Source organism: Ostrea edulis, chromosome 3 (assembly GCF_947568905.1).
Source record: "Ostrea edulis chromosome 3, xbOstEdul1.1, whole genome shotgun sequence".
Taxonomy (NCBI): Eukaryota; Metazoa; Mollusca; class Bivalvia; order Ostreida; family Ostreidae; genus Ostrea; species Ostrea edulis.
Window position 1 is genome coordinate 41,511,628 of NC_079166.1, and position 24,242 is coordinate 41,535,869.

A 24,242-nucleotide genomic window follows, 5' to 3' on the forward strand; every position below is an offset into this window, starting at 1 on the left:
TCCTCTTCCTATAAAACAGCGCAACATATTTCTCTTCCTATAAAACAGCGCAACATACTTCTTTTCCTATAAAACAGCGCTACATATTTCTCTTCCTACATGTATAAAACAGTGCAACATACTTCTCTTCCTATAAAACAGCGCAACATTTTCTCTTCCTATAAAACAGTGCAACATACTTCTCTTAATATAAGACAGCGCAACATACTTCTCTTCTTACATGTATGAAACAGCGCAACATACTTCTCTTCCTATAAAACAGTGCAACATACTTCTCTTCCTATAAAACAGCGCAACATATTTCTCTTCCTACATGTATAAAACAGCGGAACATACTTCTCTTCCTATAAAACAGCGGAACATATTTGTCTTCCTACAACACAGCGCACCATATTTCTCTTCCTATAAAACAGCGCAACATACTTCTCTTCCTATAAAACAGCGCAACATACTTCTCTTCCTATAAAACACCGAAAAATACGTCTCTTCATGTGAAACAAGCAACGTAATAAACTTCTCTTCAAATGAAAACAGTGAAAAATATTTCTCTTCATATGAAAAAGCATTTTTTTTTTCTTCGTATGAAAAATCACGTCTCCATAAGAGTGAAAAATTCTCGAGGGGGACTTTAAACAATCAATCTTTTATTTGAAAAAGCGCAGAATACCTCTCTTCATATGAAGGAAAGTAAAATTCTTCTCTTTAAATGATCGCATGATGTCTGAATAAAAGATGTAGTTTAAAAAATTAATTAGTTAGAATGAGAAAAGATTCAGGAAGTGCTTCATTTCTAGTTAATAATTGCATAAACATTGACTTTCATAATATTAATGAAAATAAATGACATTGCTGTCAAAAGGTTTATAGAGCATGCAATATTTCATCTGACAGTGCCTTGTCGGTGTCCATGTCAAACAAATATTGCATATCATTAAAATTCAAAATGCAAGGAGCAATAGTCTTGAATTTGAATACATTTCCTGTCGAAGTTCGTGCAATAAAATTAAATTAATAAGCAGCACACCTACTCAATGTTACATACTTTCGCATGTTTTATGCATTTATGACGATGGAATTATTACACGATGTTAATTACCCCTGGGTTCATGTTTTCTGCTAACCCTATACAAAACACAGCTTGGTAGACATCCCCTTCAGAGTTCCACAACGGTCCCGAGGAAACGGTTGATTTTGAGAGACTATGGGTCCCACTCTGCGTTCAGCTCTTACACTCGCTTCTCTAACATTGACGATCACTTCTGTCTCGTGTATGATGACGAAGTGTTACGAGCCCGACCCCAAGAAAGCCAAGTTCAACTATGATCCACAGTCCTGTTTGTGTAAGTTTGATAATTAAAACCTCAGTTTCCCCCATGTATTATATTTTCTAAATCCTTAATGCCAAGCACATCAAGTTTTATTTTTATATCGGAACGAGAGAAATGTAAATTTTCCATGATGACTCCTTAATCTTTTATGTTCCTTTGTGAATCATAGCACCCCCAAACTGGAATAAGATATCACACCAGTGGGGAAACTGTACGACTTTCTGGAATCTGAGACAGTCTCCCATCAACATCCGGACTCTCGACACTGTGTATATGGCCACACAAAAACTTAGCTTCCACAACTTGTGTATGAGGATCAAAGGCAAGGCCGTCAACAACGGTAAGAAGCTTTATATACAACTATAGTCAACGGTAAGAAACTTTATATACAAATATTGACAACGATAAAAAAAACCTTATATATAGCTATAGTCAACGGTAAGAAACTTTATATACAAATATAGTCAACGGTAAGATACCTTAAATATATAGCTATACACAACGGTAGGAAACCTTATATAGACAACGGTAAGATACCTTATATACAGCGATAGTCAACGGTAAGAAACTTAATATATTGCTATATACATGTACAACGGTAAGAGACCTTATATACGGCTATAGTCAACGGTAAGAAACCTAATATATAGCTATATACATGTACAACGGTAAGAGACCTTATATACGGCTATAGTCAACGGTAAGAAACCTAATATATAGCTATATACAACGGTAAGAAACCTACTATATAGCTACGGTAAGAACTTATAACAGTTAGAGGACTTTAGGGTCCTAATATACACTTATAGACAACGGCAAGATACCTAATTCAGATTCTATTTTTACAGCTATAGACATCGATGAGATACCTTACATATAGGAATAGACAAAGTTGACGATGTTGTGATCTTAAACTTAAGATGATGATAACTTAAAGGTTTTTATTCAAGGAGATCGAGGAACATACGAAGGTTCTATCTCATCATGTGCGCATATCTAAATATGGTTTTATATTTATTAGGCTAAATCGCATGCTATTGATGAATGCATAAGTATACCAAAACCATTTAACAAAATTAAGTAATGTGTTAAATTGTTTTAAATCTGTTTCATTAGAAATCGTGCATATTTTCAACTGGCAAAGCGTTTACGCTTGTTTTATGTTACTTGCACATTTTGAATAATTATTTTAATATCATAGAAAAAAATTAAATGAAAAATAAAATAAATTAATGAATAAATTGGTAAGATAGAGATACTGATACGAGGCAGTGCCACCTGCATACTGTCTTTCAGGAAGTCCTGTGTCATTCTAGAACTTCTAAACTAAAGGGTTGTTAACGACTCTTCATTAAAGCTGACAACCACAGACATTTACATAATAATTATATGTTCACTAATGACCTCCACAGTGAACAGTTTTACAGCTTAATTTTTTCTGTAGAAATCATTAGTGAAAACATAACTTAAGTTCATGAAAGAAAAGTGCTACTTTGTAAAAGTCTATGATATTTCTGCATTGTTTTAGGTCACCATCCCGAGTTCGAGACGACTAATAAGAAAATCAAGTTATTTAATGTCCCAGGTCAGGGCCACGATAAATTCATCTTCAAAGAAATACACGTGCATACTGGTATACTGGAATCTGCGGGCTCTGAGCACTCAGTAGACAACAACTTTGCTCCAATAGAGGTAATTCTAGATTTTTATTCTAAGTACTAGATAACGCACTTGCGGTGTCAAGACCTTATATGTTAGGTCAATACATGTCTCTTCCAAAACTTTCGAGTTGAACCAATCGCAATGATTGAAATACATAATAAGTGGACGAGATGCTAAAGCGTTTGCTTGGTGACTGGGAGGTTGCTGGTTCGAGCTCACATCAACCCCAAGACACAATGATGAAAGGCAAAGATAACGAACAGTGATCAATCTCATTACTCCTATAAGCAATGCAAAATAGATATTTGGGCAAACACGGACCCCTGGACACACCAGGGGTGGGGTTATGTGCCTAGGAGGAGTAAGCATCCCCTGTCGACCGGTCACACCCGGTGTATGATACTTAGTGACTGCTCCTTTGCAAAAAACCTCATTTAGAGGTGATAGTCGAGATATTTCGGATAAGACATTAAAAACCGATGTCCCGTGTCGCGGCAGGCGTTCGGTTGGCAAAAGGAACTCTCAATGTTACGTCCTTGAGCAGCATGCATAAGGCTAAATTCATGGCACTTTACCTACAGCTGGTGGCGTTTGGATATGAATTTAAAAAAAAACAAACCATGAAGAGACTTAAAATAAACAAATCATTGACTATATCATAACTATGAATATGAGCGATCATGTTCCACTGAAACTTATAAACAGTATCTTAGAAATTTGCGATGCCATTATCATCTGTAAACTTTGATACACTTTGGGCGAAATCGTTATATGTACTTTATTTACCGGAAACAACTCTAAACGGAATGAAATTTGCAGAAATATTAAAGAAGAACATATGAAATTTCAATTCCTATTCTCTATGTACATGCATAAATGTTTCTTTAGAATTTACTTGCTTAAATGTTTACTTAGAACCCATGGAGCTTCTATGAAGAAATATATGTAAATATATGTACAAAAAATACTTTCGGTAAAGTTTTTCAACGACTTTCACGAGTAGATAAATGGATACCTTGCATAGTTTCCTCGAAATTAATTATCATTAAGCAATGGATCAGAACAATAAAAACATCATTAAAATTCCAAATTTTTTTTCCCAGGTGCATGCTTTGTTTTATAATGAGCACTTTAAGGACGCAAAAGAAGCCAAGGGAAAGAATGGCGGGATCACAGTGATAGCAGTGCAGGTTCAGGTTGGTACATTTATCTGATGAATGTTTTATTGTCAAAGGTTGGAGATTCAATTCTGACACGGTCTAAGTTCACGGAAATGTTTGTTCTTAATGAAACAAATGGACAATTTTGATTGACGTGATGATTGTTTTTGTTAAGTGGAATATCACAAGACTGTCGCTACAAGAAACTTGTCAAGATAATCATGCAAATGTTTTCCTCATTCGAAAATGACATAATTTTCTTTCATTTTTATAGGTGGCGACGGATGAGCGGGAGAATATTGACAGCGTGTCTTTAGAACTTAGAGACAAGGTAGAATATTGTATATTTAATCTGTCCTTCAAAAATATTAATTTATTAAAAATTGTGGACTAGGTATCTGCTTGTATGACGTCATCGTTTGTTTTTATTGATACTTCTAGGAGAGTGTGAACCAGCCTTGCCCATGCGCACCATTGGACCTCGCTTGCCGGAGAGAAAAGTGTGTCTGTAAAAGATCTAACGATCTCTTCTGCAAAACAACAAAGAACAACGCATGCTCAGACAAGTTTGGAGAAGGTCTTGTCTGTCGTGCTTCCGGAGTTGCAAGGTGTTCAGGGGACGAGGAGTGTAGTGGACTGAAAAAATGTCGACGTAATGACTTTGTCCAGGTTAACCAGACACCAAATAATTACTGCTCCCTACCAAAAGTCTGCAGAGTGCGATATGCTCACGAACTAAGTCACCTTATGGAGAAATATTACGAGAAAATTCGAGAGTACAAGCCAAAATCCAAGCCAGGTAAAATTGAAGCCTAATTGTTAATACATGTAGTTTATAGGCTTGACTCATCACATTCTTACACAAACAGCTTTATATTATGCAAAATAATTCTATTTCTGTAGAGGCTAAAAAGTTGACCAGGATTTTGGAGAACATCACACCCCGGGATATTCTTCCCTTTAGTTGGAATTATTACACCTACTCCGGATCTCTTACAGCGCCCCCTTGTTACGAAACGGTTCAGTGGATTGTTATGAGGTGCCCCATAAAAATATCCAAAAAGGTAGGCGTTGTCCTTGAAATCTGGCAATAAAATCCATGGGTTTATTTAGTTTTAATTTTTTTTATTCATGGTTCACACGAATTCATATATCTAGAGAAAGTTATCTTGAATAAAGAACGACAACTCTTCAAACACGAAATCATGGTGATTTTACATTATGATAGAATTGAGATTGCAGAGATTATGCTGGATTATGTTTAGAAATAATAGTTATTATCTTTTATAATTCTAGGCTTACCGGATGCTACAGTTAATGGAGGACACTACGCACGCACCGTTGATGGCCCATGGAACTCGAAGGCCGATTCAGCGCGGAAAATCAGGACTGCATCGGGTAGAAGTGTTCCGAAATTTTCTTTGGAATGCAGCCCAGGAAGAAACCTCGTTTTGTGGTGTAAATCAGTAACTTTTGTTTATATTCATTGTGTATTTATTTGACAATTTTCTACCTCTTTTTACTATTTATTTTTATACAATTGTTAATATCTAACGATATTTATTAAAAGAATTAAACAATTTCCAGTATTTGTTTCAGTTTACATAATCCATCACATTACATTACCACCAAATTAGAAATACTGAAAGTTTTAGAGACATAAATCTTCACAAGTGTGGTTATGAATACATTGATGCAAGACGAAACTCTATTCATGAATGTGTGCTTCCGTTTTTAAAATAAATTACTATTTTGTTTCATCTTCTAACTATCAACAACTATAAATATGGTTCTCGTCTCTATGTACGGCAAGATTTATCAAAGTTGTTTCAATGTTGTTGGGTTTTTTTTTTCATTTTGTTACCATTAGTTACTGCTTGTTTATTGTTTTACGTCCAGTTCGGGAAGTTTTCCTTCATGTAGAGACATCAGCAACTTTATGTTTTAAAAGTACAACAGATTTTGACCTATGCATGGCTCAGAGCCGTAACAGCAATGGCTTTTTGGAATTGCCATGGACACGAATTGTGCTCCTTTGTTAGCTGACCTGTTTTTATATTAATATGAAGCAGAATTTATTCAAACACTTCAACACGAGAAGAAAGAAATCTCTTGCTGTGAACTTCAATTCGACATTTCGATATATTGACAATGTATTATCGCATCTGGTGCATCAAAATTGGTACCGCATAAGTTTTACATTATAACCACTGGATCGAGGCCTCTGCTGGTGGACTGTTAGTCCCCAAGGGTCCATACAGCCCAGTAGCTAAGTACTTCGTTACTAGCTTCAAAATACGGATGTATATTTAATTGCTGTTATAAAATTTAGAAATTCATTTCAAAATTAAGGATTATCTCCCTCACGCATAGCTCTTATCCTCAGACGAATTTGACTCCACGTTTTTGGCACACTGTTTTTCCCTAAAACATAGCTCTAAAACTTCATTGTTATTTCGGATTTCAAACATTTCGGTTGAGCATCACTGAAGAGACATTATTTGTCGAAATGCGTATCTGGTGCATCAAAATTGGTACGTATAAGTTTTACACTATTAACAATGATAATTTTCATTCATATTTCGATTCAATATATCCCAGTGAACTCGAAATAAAAGACACCACAGCGTCGTCCACTTCTGCTTCATACTTAGATATTTTATTGAAAGTAGATATTAACGGCAAACTAACAACTCAACTTTATGACAAACGGGATAATTTCAAGTTCTCCATCGTCAACTTCCCATATCTATGTAACAATATTCCACTATTACCTGCATATGGTGTTTACATCTCTCAATTGATTCGATATGCAAGAGCTTGTTCTGGGTATTGTCAGTTTTGAAATCGAAGCAGGCTACTGGCAAACAAGTAGATGGTGCAGGGGTTCCAACAGTCTCGTTTAAAATCAGCATTTTGCAAATTCTATGGTCGTTATAACGATCTAATTTGCCAATACAACCTATTATTGGGTCAAAATGCTGTCTGACGTGTTTCATGCCGATTGTTACGCTGTTCTTGGCACACTGATGTTGACGACGGATAACTCCGATTACCCGATCAGGCTAAAGGGCTCACGGCGGGTGTGACCGGTCGACAGGGGATGTTTACTCCTCCTCGGCACCCGATCCCACCTCTAGTACATCCAGGGGTCCGTGTTTGCCCAACTCTCTATTTTGCATTTCTTATAGGAACTATGAGATTGATCACTGTTCGTTATCTTCACCTTTCATTGTGCCAAGATTACAGTGATACTAGATGTCTTTTTTTGAAGTCATATTCAAAAGACCCATGCGTGGCCGGGCGCATGGTGAACGAACAGTCATTATCTATGTCAAACGCCTTTTGTCTGATATAATGCTGGAATTGAGAATCGAACGTGGGTCTTTCAGTTGTGAAGTGTTCACGTGTAAAAGTAATTATGAAAGTTAAACAGATCACTCATATACTTTATTACACACGATTTAAATTTTTTTTAGATGACGTGTAGTTTGTAATTTGAATAGAGAAACCTTTTCCAACAAAGTAATACCGAGCGAAGCTCGAATGAGCCAACATCCGAAAGCCCGTCCTCGAAGCAAGACTCAAAAGGTAACGCGCATGTAAAAGGAAAAAAATATATGAGAAAATCAGCAAAGAAATAGAGATAATCTATATATACATTCAATGAAAATTTTGTGATCCATATGCAGAAGGATAATTCGTACCCTCAAGTAGGACCCAGGGTCACCCTATTTTCTAAACAGTTAATGGTCCAACATAAAAGTAATGCAGACACTGTATACTGTACACTGCCAAAGGAAAATGAATATTGAGCAAGCCATTATTGATCATTTACATGTCATCATTTCTTAGCAAAAAATAGCCTAATTTTGAAAATGATAATTCACTGTTATCTGCATCCAACAGATTTTCCCAAATACGAGAATGTGATATGAACCTAGCTTATAATAAATACAATGCAGTGAAATTGAACTTGGAATATCATACTTTTATTTATTTTTAATTTATTAACAGATAATAATAAAATAATGTTACACCTAGAGGGTGACCTCTGGTCACCTATTGATTTCAGACTTGAAAATTATGTTACGTCGGATTATATTTTATAATGCTACGAAATGTCAAGATGAAATGTTTAGCTCACCTGAGTCAAAGAATAAAATGAGCTTTTTTGATTATTTGTCTATCCGTTTGTAAATATTTTCACCAAATCTAAGTAAGTGTTGTCCAAATTTATCTTCAGATGGTCCATGAGTAATTTGTCTAAATTATGTTATGGTTTGACTTTGTAATTGTTCATTAGAATTGTTGTAAATAAAAAAATATAACATATATAAGGCGTGTCCTTTCGGATATAGAAGGAGATTGGTCATGTGGTCACTCTATCTGTTACTTGGCTATTTATTTGAAATAGAAGTAGAAATATAAATAAGGGTGACGTATGGTCATCCATACACTGATTACCTCAGGACACCTTTCTATCAATTTTGTCAATGGTGACCAGAGGAAACCCTTGTATTACCATTACATCAAAGGGTGACCAGAGGAAACCTTTTATAAAATGACATTTACACCCATGGGTGACCAGAGGAATTCCTTATATGACCATTACATCAATGGGTGATCAGAGGTAACTCCTGTATGATCATTACATCAATGGATGACCAGATGTAACCTTATATGATATTTACATCATTTGATGACCAAATGTTATTCTTATTTGATCATTTTATCTATGGTGACCAGACGTAACCCGTATATGACCATTACATCAATAGGTGACAAAAGGTAACGCTTATATGATCATTACTAGAGGAAACTTTTATTTGACACCATGACATCAATGGGTGACCAAAGCGAACCCTTATACGACCATTACATCAATGAATGACCAGTGGTAACCCTTGTATGACTATTACATCAATGGGTGACCAGAGATAACCATGATATGATCATTATATCATAATAGTGACCACGGGTAACCTTTGTAGAACCATTAATCAACAGGTTGGGAACAATTCCCTTACATTGATATGGTCCCACTAAAGCATATTTCTTCGGTTTTATATAATGATGAAATTTGATTGATAATAATAGTAATTAATAAACATAAGAAATACATAGAAAAGTGGAAAGATCTCACAAAGGGATTCATAACAGAAAGTAAATTAGAGCATGTATACCTGCCAAAATATTTCTGCTTCGACAATGACCAATTCATGCAGAAAGTAGGCATATTCACCCTTTTCTAACAGATAAGAGTTTTACTTGTATTTATCATTACGCGCATTTATTTCGAAATATAAGAACTACTTTCGGGTGACCCCGGGTCCTACTTGAGGGTACCAATTATCCTTCTGCGATCCATATCGGCGCCGCTATTTTGTTTTGTTCATTAGTTGCTTCTACAGTTATTCGTGTTTTAATTTCGAATGCCAACATACAAGACTGACGTTTAATTTGTAATCCAAACACTTAGTTTGTTAAAAATAAATGGGATAATTATTATTGTTAAAGTTTTTAGCCACTCATCAAATAGAAAAACAGTAATACGACTAAATAGATGAACGAGTTCATAAGTTTCTTTAAATAAAAAAATGTACAACATATTTACGCCTATCTAATTACCACTTTGAATTTGATGGTTACCTTTGTTCAGTTTTAACTGTCTTTAAAATTGAAAACGAAATGTATTGTTGTCTATATATTATTTGATCTGAAAGAGAGAAAAAAACCGAGGCTAAATGTGACGTCACAATGCACGCTTACGTCGCCTGGCGGTATATATTCCCCGCGTTAAATAAATAAGTGGATCCTGCAGCTATCTTCATATACCATCCCTTTCATATTTAGATGTTACTGGTCGTTTAACGCAAGGGGAATTTCTAAAAATAAAAAATATTTTTAAATGAATTATAATTTATCGTACTTAACGAAATTATGATTAGCACTTGAGACACGCCAATGACCATGCTTCGCTCAGTCCAACGGTCACACCGTATATATATATATATTACATTAATAATTTTCTCTAAATCAAAACGGGGTCGGAGGGGATTTCAACAGAAAAACTTATCAAGTAGGATGTACCTCAAGGGAACGTTCTTGGTCCTCTTCTATTTTCAATATACATGTATATTATCTTATTGAATGCTCGATTAAACTCCTTTGTCTATGATACCTCACTTTATGTTGTAGTGGACAATCTGTATACTTCCGCCACGCCAATAGCGATCTTATCAAATTTGACAAATGGTCCAAAAATGATTAGTAACTTTTAATCCAACCAAAATGTTTAACTACGTGTATATCTAGAGGAACAAAAAGCAAACACTTTCACTTGTCTTTAACGATACATTTCTGTCTCGCAAGTATTTCGGTGTTACAATTACAAGCAATTTTTTGGAGTCTTCTTGTACAAGATATTGTCTCTAAATCTTATAGCCGTCTTGGTATGATGTATTAAAAGAGCAAGTTTAATCTCGAAAGGAAAACATTACAAACTCTTTATCCTTTATTTGTCCAACTACAACTAGAATATGCTGATATATAACTTAACTAACAACATGAATGATAAATTTGGAAGCAGCAGGATAGTTACTTGTGGCAAGAAAACGATCTCTAATCCTTTTCATATAAAAAAAACCCCCAATGGGAGACATTTTCTAAGTGTCGAGAAAAATATCGGTATCGACAATTACACAAACCATATCATAACAAATATCTCAATTACTTAGTAAATATTATCCACGAAAGCCCGAACCATACTTACAATACTCAGCAAACCAATTCGATAAAAGAATTTCTAACAAGAACACAGAAGTACGACTCTTTTCTCAAACACAATGCAACTTTAGAATAAATCATCCCAATCAATACAAAACAACTCGTCATTATACTTCCTAGATACCAACATGCCATTACAAAATTATTTTCATATTGGTACAAGGAATGGTCAAGTAGCTCTCATTTTTGTTCATATCGGTCAGTAGAAAGCACCAAGCACTTCTTGTGAGAATGTAGAAATTACACAGAAAGAGGAAATAGACTGATATCTACATTACGTTATGTACATGTACTCTCCCTGGACTTACAATGTATTGTAATGACCGGTCGACAGGGGGTGCTTACTCCTCCTAGGCACCTGATCCCATATCTGGTGTGTCCAGGGGTCTGTGTTTGCCCAACTATCTATTTTGTATTCCTTGTGGGAGTTATGAAATTGATCACTTTTCGTTATCTTCACCTTCATTATTAATGGCAGTCATTTGCTGCTGATTTTAAAGAAGATGTCAGTATCATCATACCAACAAACAATGTGAATATATGAGATTATGTATAATCCAACAGGGTTATATCAATCTAGACTATCTCTTCTTGTGCATAAGAGGTTTCCTAAATATTATTTATATAATATCTTATCACTGTATGAAGAAGATGTAACTTATATGATTGCACCCACGGCAAAAGGGCCCTTATGACAATTTTTACTCATTTTCACTTTTTAGCAGATTCTGATAGAAAATAGGTAGATGATTCAAAATATATATGTAATTTTATAACCCTCCTTCACTTCTAAGACGTATTTTTCTGCGTTTGAAGCACTTATATATTCTATAGCATCTTTGTGGAAATATAGTAAGTTCTCAATACAGCACAGCAAAATTTTACGAAATGGCAATCATGTCTTATAGTGGTAATCTTCACCGATATGCATATTTAGATTTATGTCTGGATGCCAATTAGACAAATTGTGTTTATAAACAGATATAAATATATAATTAGATATATTGATAATAGATACATGACAATAATTCCAATGTTATTTATTACAATTCTAATGAAAGTTAAATGAGAATTTACACATCAATAAATCCAAAATCGCATGTACACATACGCGCCTGAAAACAAAGAACATCGTGCGGGGAAACTATTGAAATTTTTGAAATTGATAATACAGGGGTCGAATTGGAATTATAAGAATCAAACATTCTTTTTGAAAAAATTATCGATGTGTAAACTCCTGAGATTTTACTCACAAACTTAGCATCGATAAATTCTTCAAAAAAATGTTTAATCATAAAATGAATACTTGTACTATCTGGGTAAATTTTTATAGTACCTGCTAGTTTTGCATGGAATAAAAAAGATACAGACAATTCTTATAATGGCAATACATTTATGGTATTAGCCAGAAAAAAGTTTACTATTCAATATAAAGTTTTGAACAATAAGATCTGACAAGTTACTTGGAACGTACAACATTAACGAAAGGTGAAGATAACGAACAGCGATCAATCTCATAACTCCTACACGCAATATAAAATAGATACTAGTAGTTGGGCAAACACGGACTCCTGGACACACCAGAGGTGGGACCAGGTGCCTAGGAAGAATAAACATGTAATAATACATTATTCAACTCGACATTTAGATATATCGTTGATAATAAATTGATTGTATATTGTTTAACGTCCCTCTCGAAAATCTTTCACTAACATGGAGACGTCACCATTGCCGGTGAAGGACTGCAAAATTTAAGCCTATGCTCGGCTATCCATCGGCGGAGTTTTACCTACCAACAATATCATTTTTATTCACATGTCCATGTTTCTCTACTCTCTATTTTGTATTTTTATAAGAGTTATGAGATCGGTCACTATTCGTTATCTTCATCTTTTGGAATTGACATAATTCCTTCTCTCCTCGAGAAGAATAGAACCTCGAACATGCATTCTCTTATAGCTCCTGTCTTGGGCCCCTCTTACAGTTTCGTTCCACATAACGAACCCTAATTGGGCTCTCCCTTTCAGGCGTCCCTCCTCACGTTTCATTCGGCCCTCCCCTGGGATCCGAGTTAGAATACGTCCTCAATACCCATTGCTTGTAGTAGGAGTCGACTAAATGGGGCGGTCCTTTGGATGAGATCGCAAAAACCGAGGCCCCGTGTCGTAGCAGGTGTGGCACGATGAATATCCCTCCCTGCTCTAAGGCCGTAAGCGCCGAGTATAGGCTTAAATTTTGCAGCCCTTCACCTGCAGTTCACCGGAATAATGAGGTACATGTATATATATATATATATATATATATATATATATATATATATATATATATATAGATAGATAATAGTTACTTTTCGCAATGATCGGTAAAAGTATAGGTAAAAATAAAAATGAAACACGAAGACGTTTAGTAAAGCTTTAGCGCTTTCATTTCAAATCTTCAGAAGCTTTACATTTAGTAACATAGCAACGTTACGTCACAAACAGCGGAACGTTAAAATTAAACAAATCTGTTTAATTTTAACGTTCCGCTGTTTGTGACGTAACGTCGCTATGTTACTAAATGTAAAGCTTCTGAAGATTTGAAATGAAAGCGCTAAAGCTTTACTAAACGTCTTCGTGTTTCATTTTTATTTTTTACCTATATATATATATATATATATATATATATATATCTATCTATCTATCTATCTATCTATCTATCTATCTATCTATCTATCTATCTATCTATCTATCTATCTATCTATCTATCTATCTATATATGTGTGTGTGTGTGTGTGTGTGTGTGTGTGTTTAGAGCTATTATAGGGAAATACAGTGTGCCAAAAACATGGAGTCAAATTCGTCTAAGGCGTGAGGGAGATATTCCTTAATTATGAAATGAATTTCTAAATTTTATAAGAACAATTAAATATACATCCGTATTTTCAAGCTAGTAACGATTGATTGATTGATTGTATCTTGCTAAATGTCTCGCTCGAAAAATTTTCACTCATATGGAGACGTCACCAAGACCGCTGAAGGGCTTCAAATTTAGGCCTATCTCGGCGCTTACGGCCATTGAGCAGTGAGAGTTCTTTAGCGTGCCACACCTACTGTGACACGGGTCATCCGTTTTTAAGGTCATCTCCGAGGACCCGTGACATTCACACCTGATGCCGAGCGTTTGGTGATGGAACTGTCACTACCTGTTTTTTTTACCGACTTAGGTGTGTCGCGGCCGGGATTCGAACCTCTCGGCCACCGCTGGTACGAAGTGTATATATATATAAAATCAAAAATGTCCACGCAACCTATAAACATTAATACATAACTAGCGGTTCTTGTACATCTAAAGATTCTGTAATTCACGTCATACACGTGGTAGAGTGATAATTGATATAGAAACATGCCACGTAGACTCGGTGGGTGGTATAGAAGCATAGAAATGATAACCATCTTAAAATACCAACGCCAATCAATATCAATATGAAGCACTCTACAAATTTCAAAGGATCTGAAAATTAACAAAATCAAGGGTTAGAATACGAAATCACCTCAATCGAACAATCAAAAATTGTCCATGGAAAATATATCTTTATAGTTTCTTCATCGTTTTTTGTGCATTATATTCAAAAGGTAAAATTATATACTCCGTGTAATACCGTGAAAACACGTCGTGATAGCCTAGCGCTGAAAACATATACTTCAAAGGCGCCGATCATTTCCTAGATTCATGTTAATAGACAACAAGTGTTACAGATGCCTACATGTCCATTTTACTTTCGCCAGCTCTTTCCCTGATTACATTCAGACAAATCTTCAAATTTTACTGTTACAGAACAGTGATGTGTTTTTCAAAACTCAAATCTTCCATGCACAATTCATATATCTTTTAAAATTCTAACTCCTCCCTATCAGGGAATCTCTAACAGAACTGAAAGCGACCTTTGCTTGTGAACTACGGTCAAAAACTAACGACATTCGTCAATTACGTGCAGATAACAATCGTCTACAAACAGAAATTTCAACTTGTGCGGAAGAAAAAAACAGACTGGCAGATAGTACAGCACAACTAAAATCCGAAATCAAATTCCTACGGCAAAGGCTAAAGTCCTGCGAGGACGCCAATGAATCCAACAAAGAAGAATTAAGGAAAATCCAAAGGGGTCATCAGAATACAAAGGGATCTCCCAAAATGCCTTCTGCTGATAAACAAACTCAAATTGTGCAGCAACAAAAGACTACACGACACAGTGAAAATGAGAACACTAACAGCACGAAAAGCGATGGAGAAGTGACGCGGATTCACAAACAAACTGATGAAAGAATATTAATGGATCGAGGTGTTCTAACTACTTTTCCGGAAGTAAATGCCTCTACGTCACGTGACAGAAAAGAATCAGAGAAAGTAGAAAACCACAATATGACAAAAACCTACGCAAATGCTCTAGCATCTTTGGAGGGGAATAGTGATAACCTTGCTGAAACCAAAACATCTTTTACAGGCTATACGTTTGTTAGAAACAAGAGGTACTGTGAGCAATGCTCACTAAGAATACCCCCCGCTTACCCCAATCTCCTAAAGGGTGTTGGTAATAGGTATAAACTACCTCTTTTCTGAGTGTAAAAAACAAATGGCATGACAAACCGAACCATATTGCTACTTCGATGTCCAGTGCGCGTGACCTTTGACCTTTGACCCCAAAATCGATAGGGAACATCTTCATCCCATGGGTAGTCCATATGTATGATATGGTGACTGTAGGTGGAAAGGATAACGCTTTAGAGCCCGGAAACCATATTGCTACTTAGATGTCCAGTGCGCTTGACCTTTGACCTTTTGACCCCAAAATCGATAGGGAACATCTTCATCCCATGGGTAGTCCATATGTATGATATGGTGACGGTAGGTGGAAAGGATAATGCTTTAGAGTCCGGAAACCAGTGCGTCTACAGACGGACGGACGGACGGACGGACAACCCGATTCCAGTATACCCCCCCCCCCCACAACTTGTTGCGGGGGGTATAACAAGCGCCGAACCAAACGCATTGTTTTAGCAAACATTAAGGCAAGGGGCACAACATACGAGGACGTCAAGGCAGACATTGAAGAATGGTGCGAAAATAAAGATGTCAACGTATCGAGCATATGTCTCCTCGCTCATCATTCAGCAAGAAGGTTCCCTACATTTGTAATTCGTGCAAACATCGCTGAAGATGGCTACGAGAAAACCCAAGATCCAGATTTCTGGCCAGATACCATCTCTGTTAGGGATTGGATTATCCGGAATGACAGAAACACTGAACCGGACCGCTCAGAAAAACTGTAATGTCAGTATCGCCTCTTTTCATAACCTTTATGATCCTCTCATGTTGGAACGTACATGGAGTGTTCAGCTGCCTTTCAGGGTTATCTGATGTGCTTGAATTTTCAGATGTCGTTTTCATATCTGAACACTGGCTTCCGAAAAACTGCTTATCAGTATTACGTACGTCATTCCCAGAAAATATAACATGTTTTGCTACTCCAGGAATATCGAAACATAACATCACAAGAGGAGGAATAGCATTCCTTGTTCGAAATTCTAGTGATTTTAATGTTCGAGAGGTACATATAAAGACAAATGAAAGAATCATGGCAATAGAAATCGAATATCATTCACAGAAAATGTTCATTATAGGATGTCTTCTTCCTTCAACAAACCTTAACTATGAAGAATACAAAGTCGTGATGCAAGATGTATTCGATTTGTTTGATGAATTAACTGAAATTGGTCCTGTAGTACTGTGTGGTGATTTTAACACAGACGTTCAAAATAAGTACGAAAGTCCGAAATCAAAACTTCTCATTCAAAATATACAGGATAGAAATATGTGTAGTCTATTTACATCTGGGAATCAATTTAGTTTCCAAACTAAAGATAAACAATTCAAGTCTCTACTTGACTACATCTTTGTCCCTGAATATATTTCACAAGAAGTTAAATATAAAGAAATATTTCAAGACTTTGAATATAAAGTCTCTGACCATTGTCCACTACTATGTGAAATCGATGTTCCTAATGTTTTCTCCAACCTCCCTCCAGACTTTTCAAGAAACGTTATCAAATGGAAATCTGCCGACAGTACCGACTTAACAGCATTCCAGAATACATGTACTAACGTTCTGAACTCAGTAGAAACAGAACTGTTATCGAAGGAAAACATTGATATGTTCCTTGTCAACATTACCGTATCACTTCTATCAGCTGCTGATGAACATATACCGTATGGAAAATTCAATCCACATCTTAAACCATACTGGAAAAAATCAGAACTGCAGAATGCCCATTACGAAATGCGGAACTCAAGAAGGATTTGGAAATCTGACGGATCACCAAGAGATAAACACAGGGAATCATACATAAACTACAAAAATACAAAACGTAAATTTAGAAAGCTGCATCGGCTCGCACAAACAGATTGGAATCGTACAATATTTGATGAAATTGAAAAAGTCGCCGAAATTGATATAGGAACTTTTTATAAAACTGCGTGGAAAAACAAAAAGCGTTCTAGTACAAGATTACCTACTAAATTGAAATATAAAGATCTCATCGCAGAAAACATCGCGGATATGTGCAATCTATGGCAGACATACTATTCTGATCTTGCCAACGAAGAGTATCATCCTAAAAAGTTTGATGAGGAATTCAAAACCCACATAGACAAAACCGTAGAGAACATCAATAGGAATTTGAACCACCACGATACTGTTTTCGAACAACGAGACGCCATAACCGTTCAGGAGATCAAACACCAAATTGAACTACTCTCTAAAGGAAAAGCTCCTGGTCCGGATTTCCTCACAAATGAACATCTTATACACAGTGGAAAAATACTTGCTGAAAAATTGTGTCTACTATTTAACGCTATAATTAAAGAAAAATACGTACCTGAAATCTTCAAAGTTGGAAAAATCATATCTATATACAAAGGTAAAAATAAGGATAAGTGTAACCCTACGAACTATAGAGGGATTACATTGACATCTGTTGTGAGCAAATTGTTTGAAAAAATAATACTATCAAGAATTGAAGATGGTTTCATAAATAGTGGTATATCATTTCCTCATGAATTACAATTTGGATTTAGGAATGATCATGGTGCCGTTCCAGCATGTTATGTTTTAAGAGAAATCATTAGTTACTATGTAGACAAAGGTTCTCCAGTGTTTTGTGCATTTTTAGATAACGAAAAAGCCTTTGATAGAATTTGGCATAATGGTCTTTTATATAAATTGTATCACCTTAATATTGACACAAGACTATGGCAACTTATAAAAAACTGGTATGATGACAGTAAATGTTTTGTATCATTCGGTGGTATAAACTCCAAACTTTTCAAAATATCACAAGGTGTAGGACAAGGTAGAGTCCTCAGTGCATTTATGTTTCTTGTGTATATAAATGATTTGTTACACGAAATATGCAAAACTAACGATGGTCTTATATTAGGTGATATACATATCCCAGGTATTTTATTAGCAGATGACACTGCTTTATTAAGCAATTCACCAAGGTCCTTACAATGTTTACTAAACCAGGTAGAAAAGTATGCATTTACTTGGAGACTTCATTATAATCCATGTAAGAGTGTATCAATTGTATTTAACAAAACGTACAAATGTTCTGTATTTTATAGCATTACTCTTTTTGGTAATGAAATCCCTCGGTCTGATAGTACTGTTTATGCTGGTTGCCTTCTACAAGGAAATATGAAAAGTGATAAACTAGCGGAACGAGTGTGTAAAGCAGCAAGATCAAAAATTCACTCATTATATTCTATTGGTGTTAATAACTCTGACATCCATCCAGCTGTTTCATCAAAAATATGGAAACGTGTCGTGTTACCCTCTGTCCTCTACTCTTGTGAGATCTGGCCTTCATTAACACTTACGGACACACAACATCTTGAATATATACAAAGGCATTTTTCAAGAATCATTCAAGGATTTTCTAAATTTTCCCCATCACTTTCCAGCATCTCAAATATTGGACTGTGGACCATACAGGGTTATATAGACAAGTGTCGCCTATTGTTTCTAGGCAGACTTCACAGATCAGACAAAACGTCTGTACATTATAAAGTTTATAAATATCTAGTCGATGCTCAGATATCTGAAAAATATTTTTCAACCAAAATTATGTTACAAACAGCAGAAAAATATCAAGTTATTGACTTATTCAAAAACAACAGTGCCACAGTTTTTAACAAATGTGATTTTTCCAAACTTGTTATTAAAGCAATATGGGCAACAGAAGAAAGGCAATGGCTTGCTTCTCTTTCTGTGGACACTGATATGTACTTTTTCAGGAAAATACACACAAAGCTGAGGCCTAATAGATTATGGCAAATTGTTAAGGACGACCCGTCCAAAAGATTGTTGATTAACTTTTTAGTACAAGTGTCTTCAATGAAAATTGTTTGTAAATTGTGTCCATTATGTAATAGGAATACACATAATCTTAATATGCATCTTATGCTAAGTTGTTTAACCTCTTGGAAGACAGAGAAACTATGCTTGAAAATATTCTACAAATACTCAGTGTAGAAGAGTATGCTTTGTTTGAATATCAAGATCATGAATGGCAATTTTTATCTTTAATCGGTTGTGTTCAAGGTACAAGCTTTGAAAATATTTCTTATGCAAAATGGAAGCAAATCATGCTAACTGTTGCAAATACATTGTATAAAAATAGAGGTTTTTTTGTCATAGACTGCCGTAATCTGTAGATTATAATCATTAGTTTCAAATATGTACATACTATAAATATATTTTTTTTCCCTGTTCTGTTCAAATAAGTTTATAATTTGATTATGATATACTCTCCATTAATTTGGAGGAAATAAAGAATATCTTATCTTATCTTATCTTATATATATATATATATATATATATATATATATGTGTGTGTGTGTGTGTGTGTGTGTGTGTGTGTGTGTGTGTGTGTGTGTGTTTAGAGCTATCAAAGGGAAATACAGTGTGCCAAAAACATGGAGTCAAATTCGTCTAAGGCGTGAGGGAGATAATCCTTAATTATGAAATGAATTTCTAAATTTTATAATAACAATTAAATATACATCCGTATTTTCAAGCTAGTAACGATTGATTGATTGATTGTATCTTGCTAAATGTCTCGCTCGAAAAATTTTCACTCATATGGAGACGTCACCAAGACCGCTGAAGGGCTTCAAATTTAGGCCTATCTCGGCGCTTACGGCCATTGAGCAGTGAGAGTTCTTTAGCGTGCCACACCTACTGTGACACGGGTCATCCGTTTTTAAGGTCATCTCCGAGGACCCGTGACATTCACACCTGATGCCGAGCGTTTGGTGATGGAACTGTCACTACCTGTTTTTTTTACCGACTTAGGTGTGTCGCGGCCGGGATTCGAACCTCTCGGCCACCGCTGGTACGAAGTGTATATATATATATATATATATATATAAAATCAAAAATGTCCACGTAACCTATAAACATTAATACATAACTAGCGGTTCTTGTACATCTAAAGATTCTGTAATTCACGTCATACACGTGGTAGAGTGATAATTGATATAGAAACATGCCACGTAGATTCGGTGGGTGGTATAGAAGCATAGTAATGATAACCATCTTAAAATACCAACGCCAATCAATATCAATATGAAGCACTCTACAAATTTCAAAGGATCTGAAAATTAACAAAATCAAGGGTTAGAATACGAAATCACCTCAATCGAACAATCAAAAATTGTCCATGGAAAATATATCTTTATAGTTTCTTCATCGTTTTTTGTGCATTATATTCAAAAGGTAAAATTATATACTCCGTGTAATACCGTGAAAACACGTCGTGATAGCCTAGCGCTGAAAACGTATACTTCAAAGGCGCCGATCATTTCCTAGATTCATGTTAATAGACAACAAGTGTTACAGATGCCTACATGTCCATTTTACTTTCGCCAGCTCTTTCCCTGATTACATTCAGACAAATCTTCAAATTTTACTGTTACAGAACAGTGATGTGTTTTTCAAAACTCAAATCTTCCATGCACAATTCATATATTTTTTAAAATTCTAAGTGTCCTTATTTACTTACTCAGTTTCACTTAAGAAAGCATGCTCTCTTATCGCAATCAACACCCGTAATAAAATTAATGCTTATCTGATATCAATATCAATCTGGATCCAGCAGTGAGGTATTCTTCATAATGTACAACACCGTTATCTTAAGAATATCTATGAATCAGGGAATGCAACATAAGGTAAGTAATTGCTCAGGATTATCTTCGCGAACATAACAAAAAGTCATAGGGAAAGCGTAATGTTTACAGTTAATCATGCAGATTTAATTTTGATAATAAAAACATCTGTTGCTTGATATTTTGCCTGCAAAATCCCTGTTACGCCCACATGTCCACAGACATGCTTCTAGAAGACTCTGGCTATGAATAAGCCACCGTCTGAATTTATCGAGAAGTTGAAATTCTATCAGCACAACTACCATTTTTCTAGTAAAGATTATGAGAATTGTTTAATCAATTAATTAAAGAAACTACATCATAATGATTTAATTAGTTATACTTAGAATTTATGGATTTTTAAGACCTTTATTTCTTGAAAGTACTGTTAAAAAATTAATTAGTTGGTTTGTGGTGCATTGCATGATGGAAGGGTAATAATTCAATCAATCATTGTTAGTTTAAGGAGTGAGTATAGTGTTTCAAATAAGCAAATCATTCGCCGCATGCATACTTACGACTATCTTCATACAATAGTGCGGTGCAGGACAGCACATTGAACGACAACTTACCGAAGGGTACAAGTCTAATCGAAAGTGAAACTCCCATAATGTAGTTTACATCATATTATTTAGTTTAAATTGTTTGATTGTTTTGCTGTTTTCCACCACACTCGACAATTTTTCTGGTGATGCCCAGTTTAAACTGTTTTTATTACTGGAAGAGAGAACTCAGATACAATGTACTTGGGAAGAGATCATCGACCCCCCGAAAGTAAACTGGGGAACTTTCTCACTTACTACCGCGAGCGGGATTCGAACCCGCGCCGACCAGAGGTGAGAGGCCGTGTGATTTTGAGCGCGATGCTCTAACCACTCTGCCAAGGAGGCCAAAAAAGTGAACAAATATTCTTCATATTCGTGAGGTTGTTAGTTGGTTGTATATTTTTCACTCGTATGGAGATGTCACCATTGCCGCTAAAGGGCTTCAAAATTTAGGCCTATGCTTGGCGCTTATGACTTTTGAGCAGGGAAGGATCTTTATTGTGCCACACCTGCTGTGACACTGGGCCTCGGTTTTTGCGGTCTCATCCGAAGGACCGTTCCAATTAGTCTCAGGTGACATTGGCTTCCTTGATATCCCACTTTAATTTTTAGCAGATGCCCTGAGAGCCTCATTATGGAGGTACTCTACATCCTCATAATGGCTGACTTCCTTTTAAAACATGGATTAAAATGTAAACATTAGTAATATTTGTCTATTCATTTAAAAAAATCATTCCGCAACTGAGTAGCTCAGTAGGCTAGCACATCGACCACTGGATCACAGGTTCAAGTCCAATAGGGGTATTTGACTTTTTTCAGATTGCTTTCTGCTAAAACTGCATTTTTTGACTAAACAAATTAAATTTAAGTTTTTAATTTCAAAATAGTGTTGTTACATATCTTCCACGTTTCATCCACACCATGATGTATTATTCCTCCTTAATATACGTTTATCCAAGGGCGTATTACTTTCTCCCCAAATTTTGAAAAATGTTATTTTTACTCTCCCGCAAAAAGTGTTGTTACGTTTCCGCAATAATATATCTATCTGAAATCATCCCGTTTTGTCGTTAAATTCAGTTGTTAGTTTGCCGTTAATATCCATTTTCAATAAAGTATCTAAGTGCGAAGCAGATGTGGAGGATTCCGTAGTGTTTTTTTTTTTTTTTTTTTTTTTTTATCTCGAGTTAACAGGGATATATCGAATCAACATATGAATGAAAATGATTGTTGTTAATAGATAAAATGTCGTCGATATATCTGAATGTCGATTGAAGGCCACAGCAAGATATTTCTTCTCATGTCAAAGCTTTTAAATAAACTTTGCTTCCTAAACTCTGCTTCTTAAGAATATAAAAACAGGTCAGACAACAAAGGAGCACAATTCGTGCCCATGGGAATTCCAACAGGCTGCTGGAAGACCTAATCATCAAAGTTTAACGAAGATATTGTCAATGAGGAACTCCAGCATATTTTTTATTTCATCTTCGGAGTACTTGTGTGTGGAATCAGAATGGTGTTTAAGAAATAAATTTTTGAATGACTAATAACTAGATAAGAATATTTCCTTTTTCCATTTTTGTTGCAGAAGCAACTGTCTATGATGTCAAAAAGTCTTGCATTTAATTCATCATGTGGAATAGTCGTGTAACGTATTGAAAAGTCGTATGGTTTGATGTTGTTAATTTGAGGAAAGTTTTGCGAATTCAAATTTACTAAACGTTCCTCAGAATGTTTCAGAATCCACGTTTGATTTAGATCACTTCATGTAGGTTTTGGCACAGTATGTTTGAAGTTTCTCCTTCACAGCCGTTAATATTTTCGTGAGGAGCAAAGATCTGGGCTTGGTAAAACATTTACTCGATCCAGCAATGTATTTGTCTTGGTATTGGTTTTTGTGAATTTCAGGAATCCAGTTTAGGTACGATAATTCATATCTATTCATCCTTTGACTGGGATATTAAATGTGTCTAAATCTGAAGCAATATTTTGAAGAATTTCATCTTTTGAGAGGGCAGTTGGAGTATAAGTACGATTGCTAAATGTGGAATTAATGCCAAGTTCGTTTACAATACAGTTGTAATAATGAGCCTCACAAACAATGACAATGTTATTAAAACTTTGTCAGCTGGAACCTAAACATATTCCTCGTGTAACCTATCTAATTCTTTTATCACTTCTGGTTTGCTAGATACAGAAGGATATATGGTACGTACTTTTGTTTTGATGTGTCTACTAGGGATTTTGATATTCCTTTTATACTTTTAATCCACCCTTTTACATATTTAGCTCATCGTCTGGCATAATCTTTGACAGAATTGATAACAGAAATGAAGTTCTGTCGCTAATTTAAAGAGAAAGACTGATGCTATCATGATTTAACGAAGCCGTCAGTGGATTAAGTATAAGACGGTATATATCTAAGCACTGCAAGGTTTGTTTATGATTAAAAGGTTTTGAGTACAATAATAGAAGTATATTTGTAGGAAATACCTGATCTTTTTATGACGAAG

General features: G+C 35.4%; 1 protein-coding gene across 1 annotated transcript; it reads left to right on the plus strand.

Annotated features, from left to right (window-relative positions):
• Positions 1–1,152: 1,152 nt before the first annotated feature.
• LOC125675899 (nacrein-like protein) lies at positions 1,153–5,732 on the plus strand. The gene is made up of 8 exons (XM_048913733.2): positions 1,153–1,340; positions 1,498–1,668; positions 2,857–3,020; positions 4,094–4,186; positions 4,425–4,481; positions 4,592–4,949; positions 5,054–5,214; positions 5,447–5,732. Exons 1-8 carry the CDS (start codon positions 1,202–1,204, stop codon positions 5,618–5,620), a joined length of 1,317 nt encoding a protein of 438 aa, XP_048769690.1. The 5' UTR covers positions 1,153–1,201; the 3' UTR covers positions 5,621–5,732.
• The last annotated feature ends 18,510 nt before the right edge of the window (positions 5,733–24,242 follow it).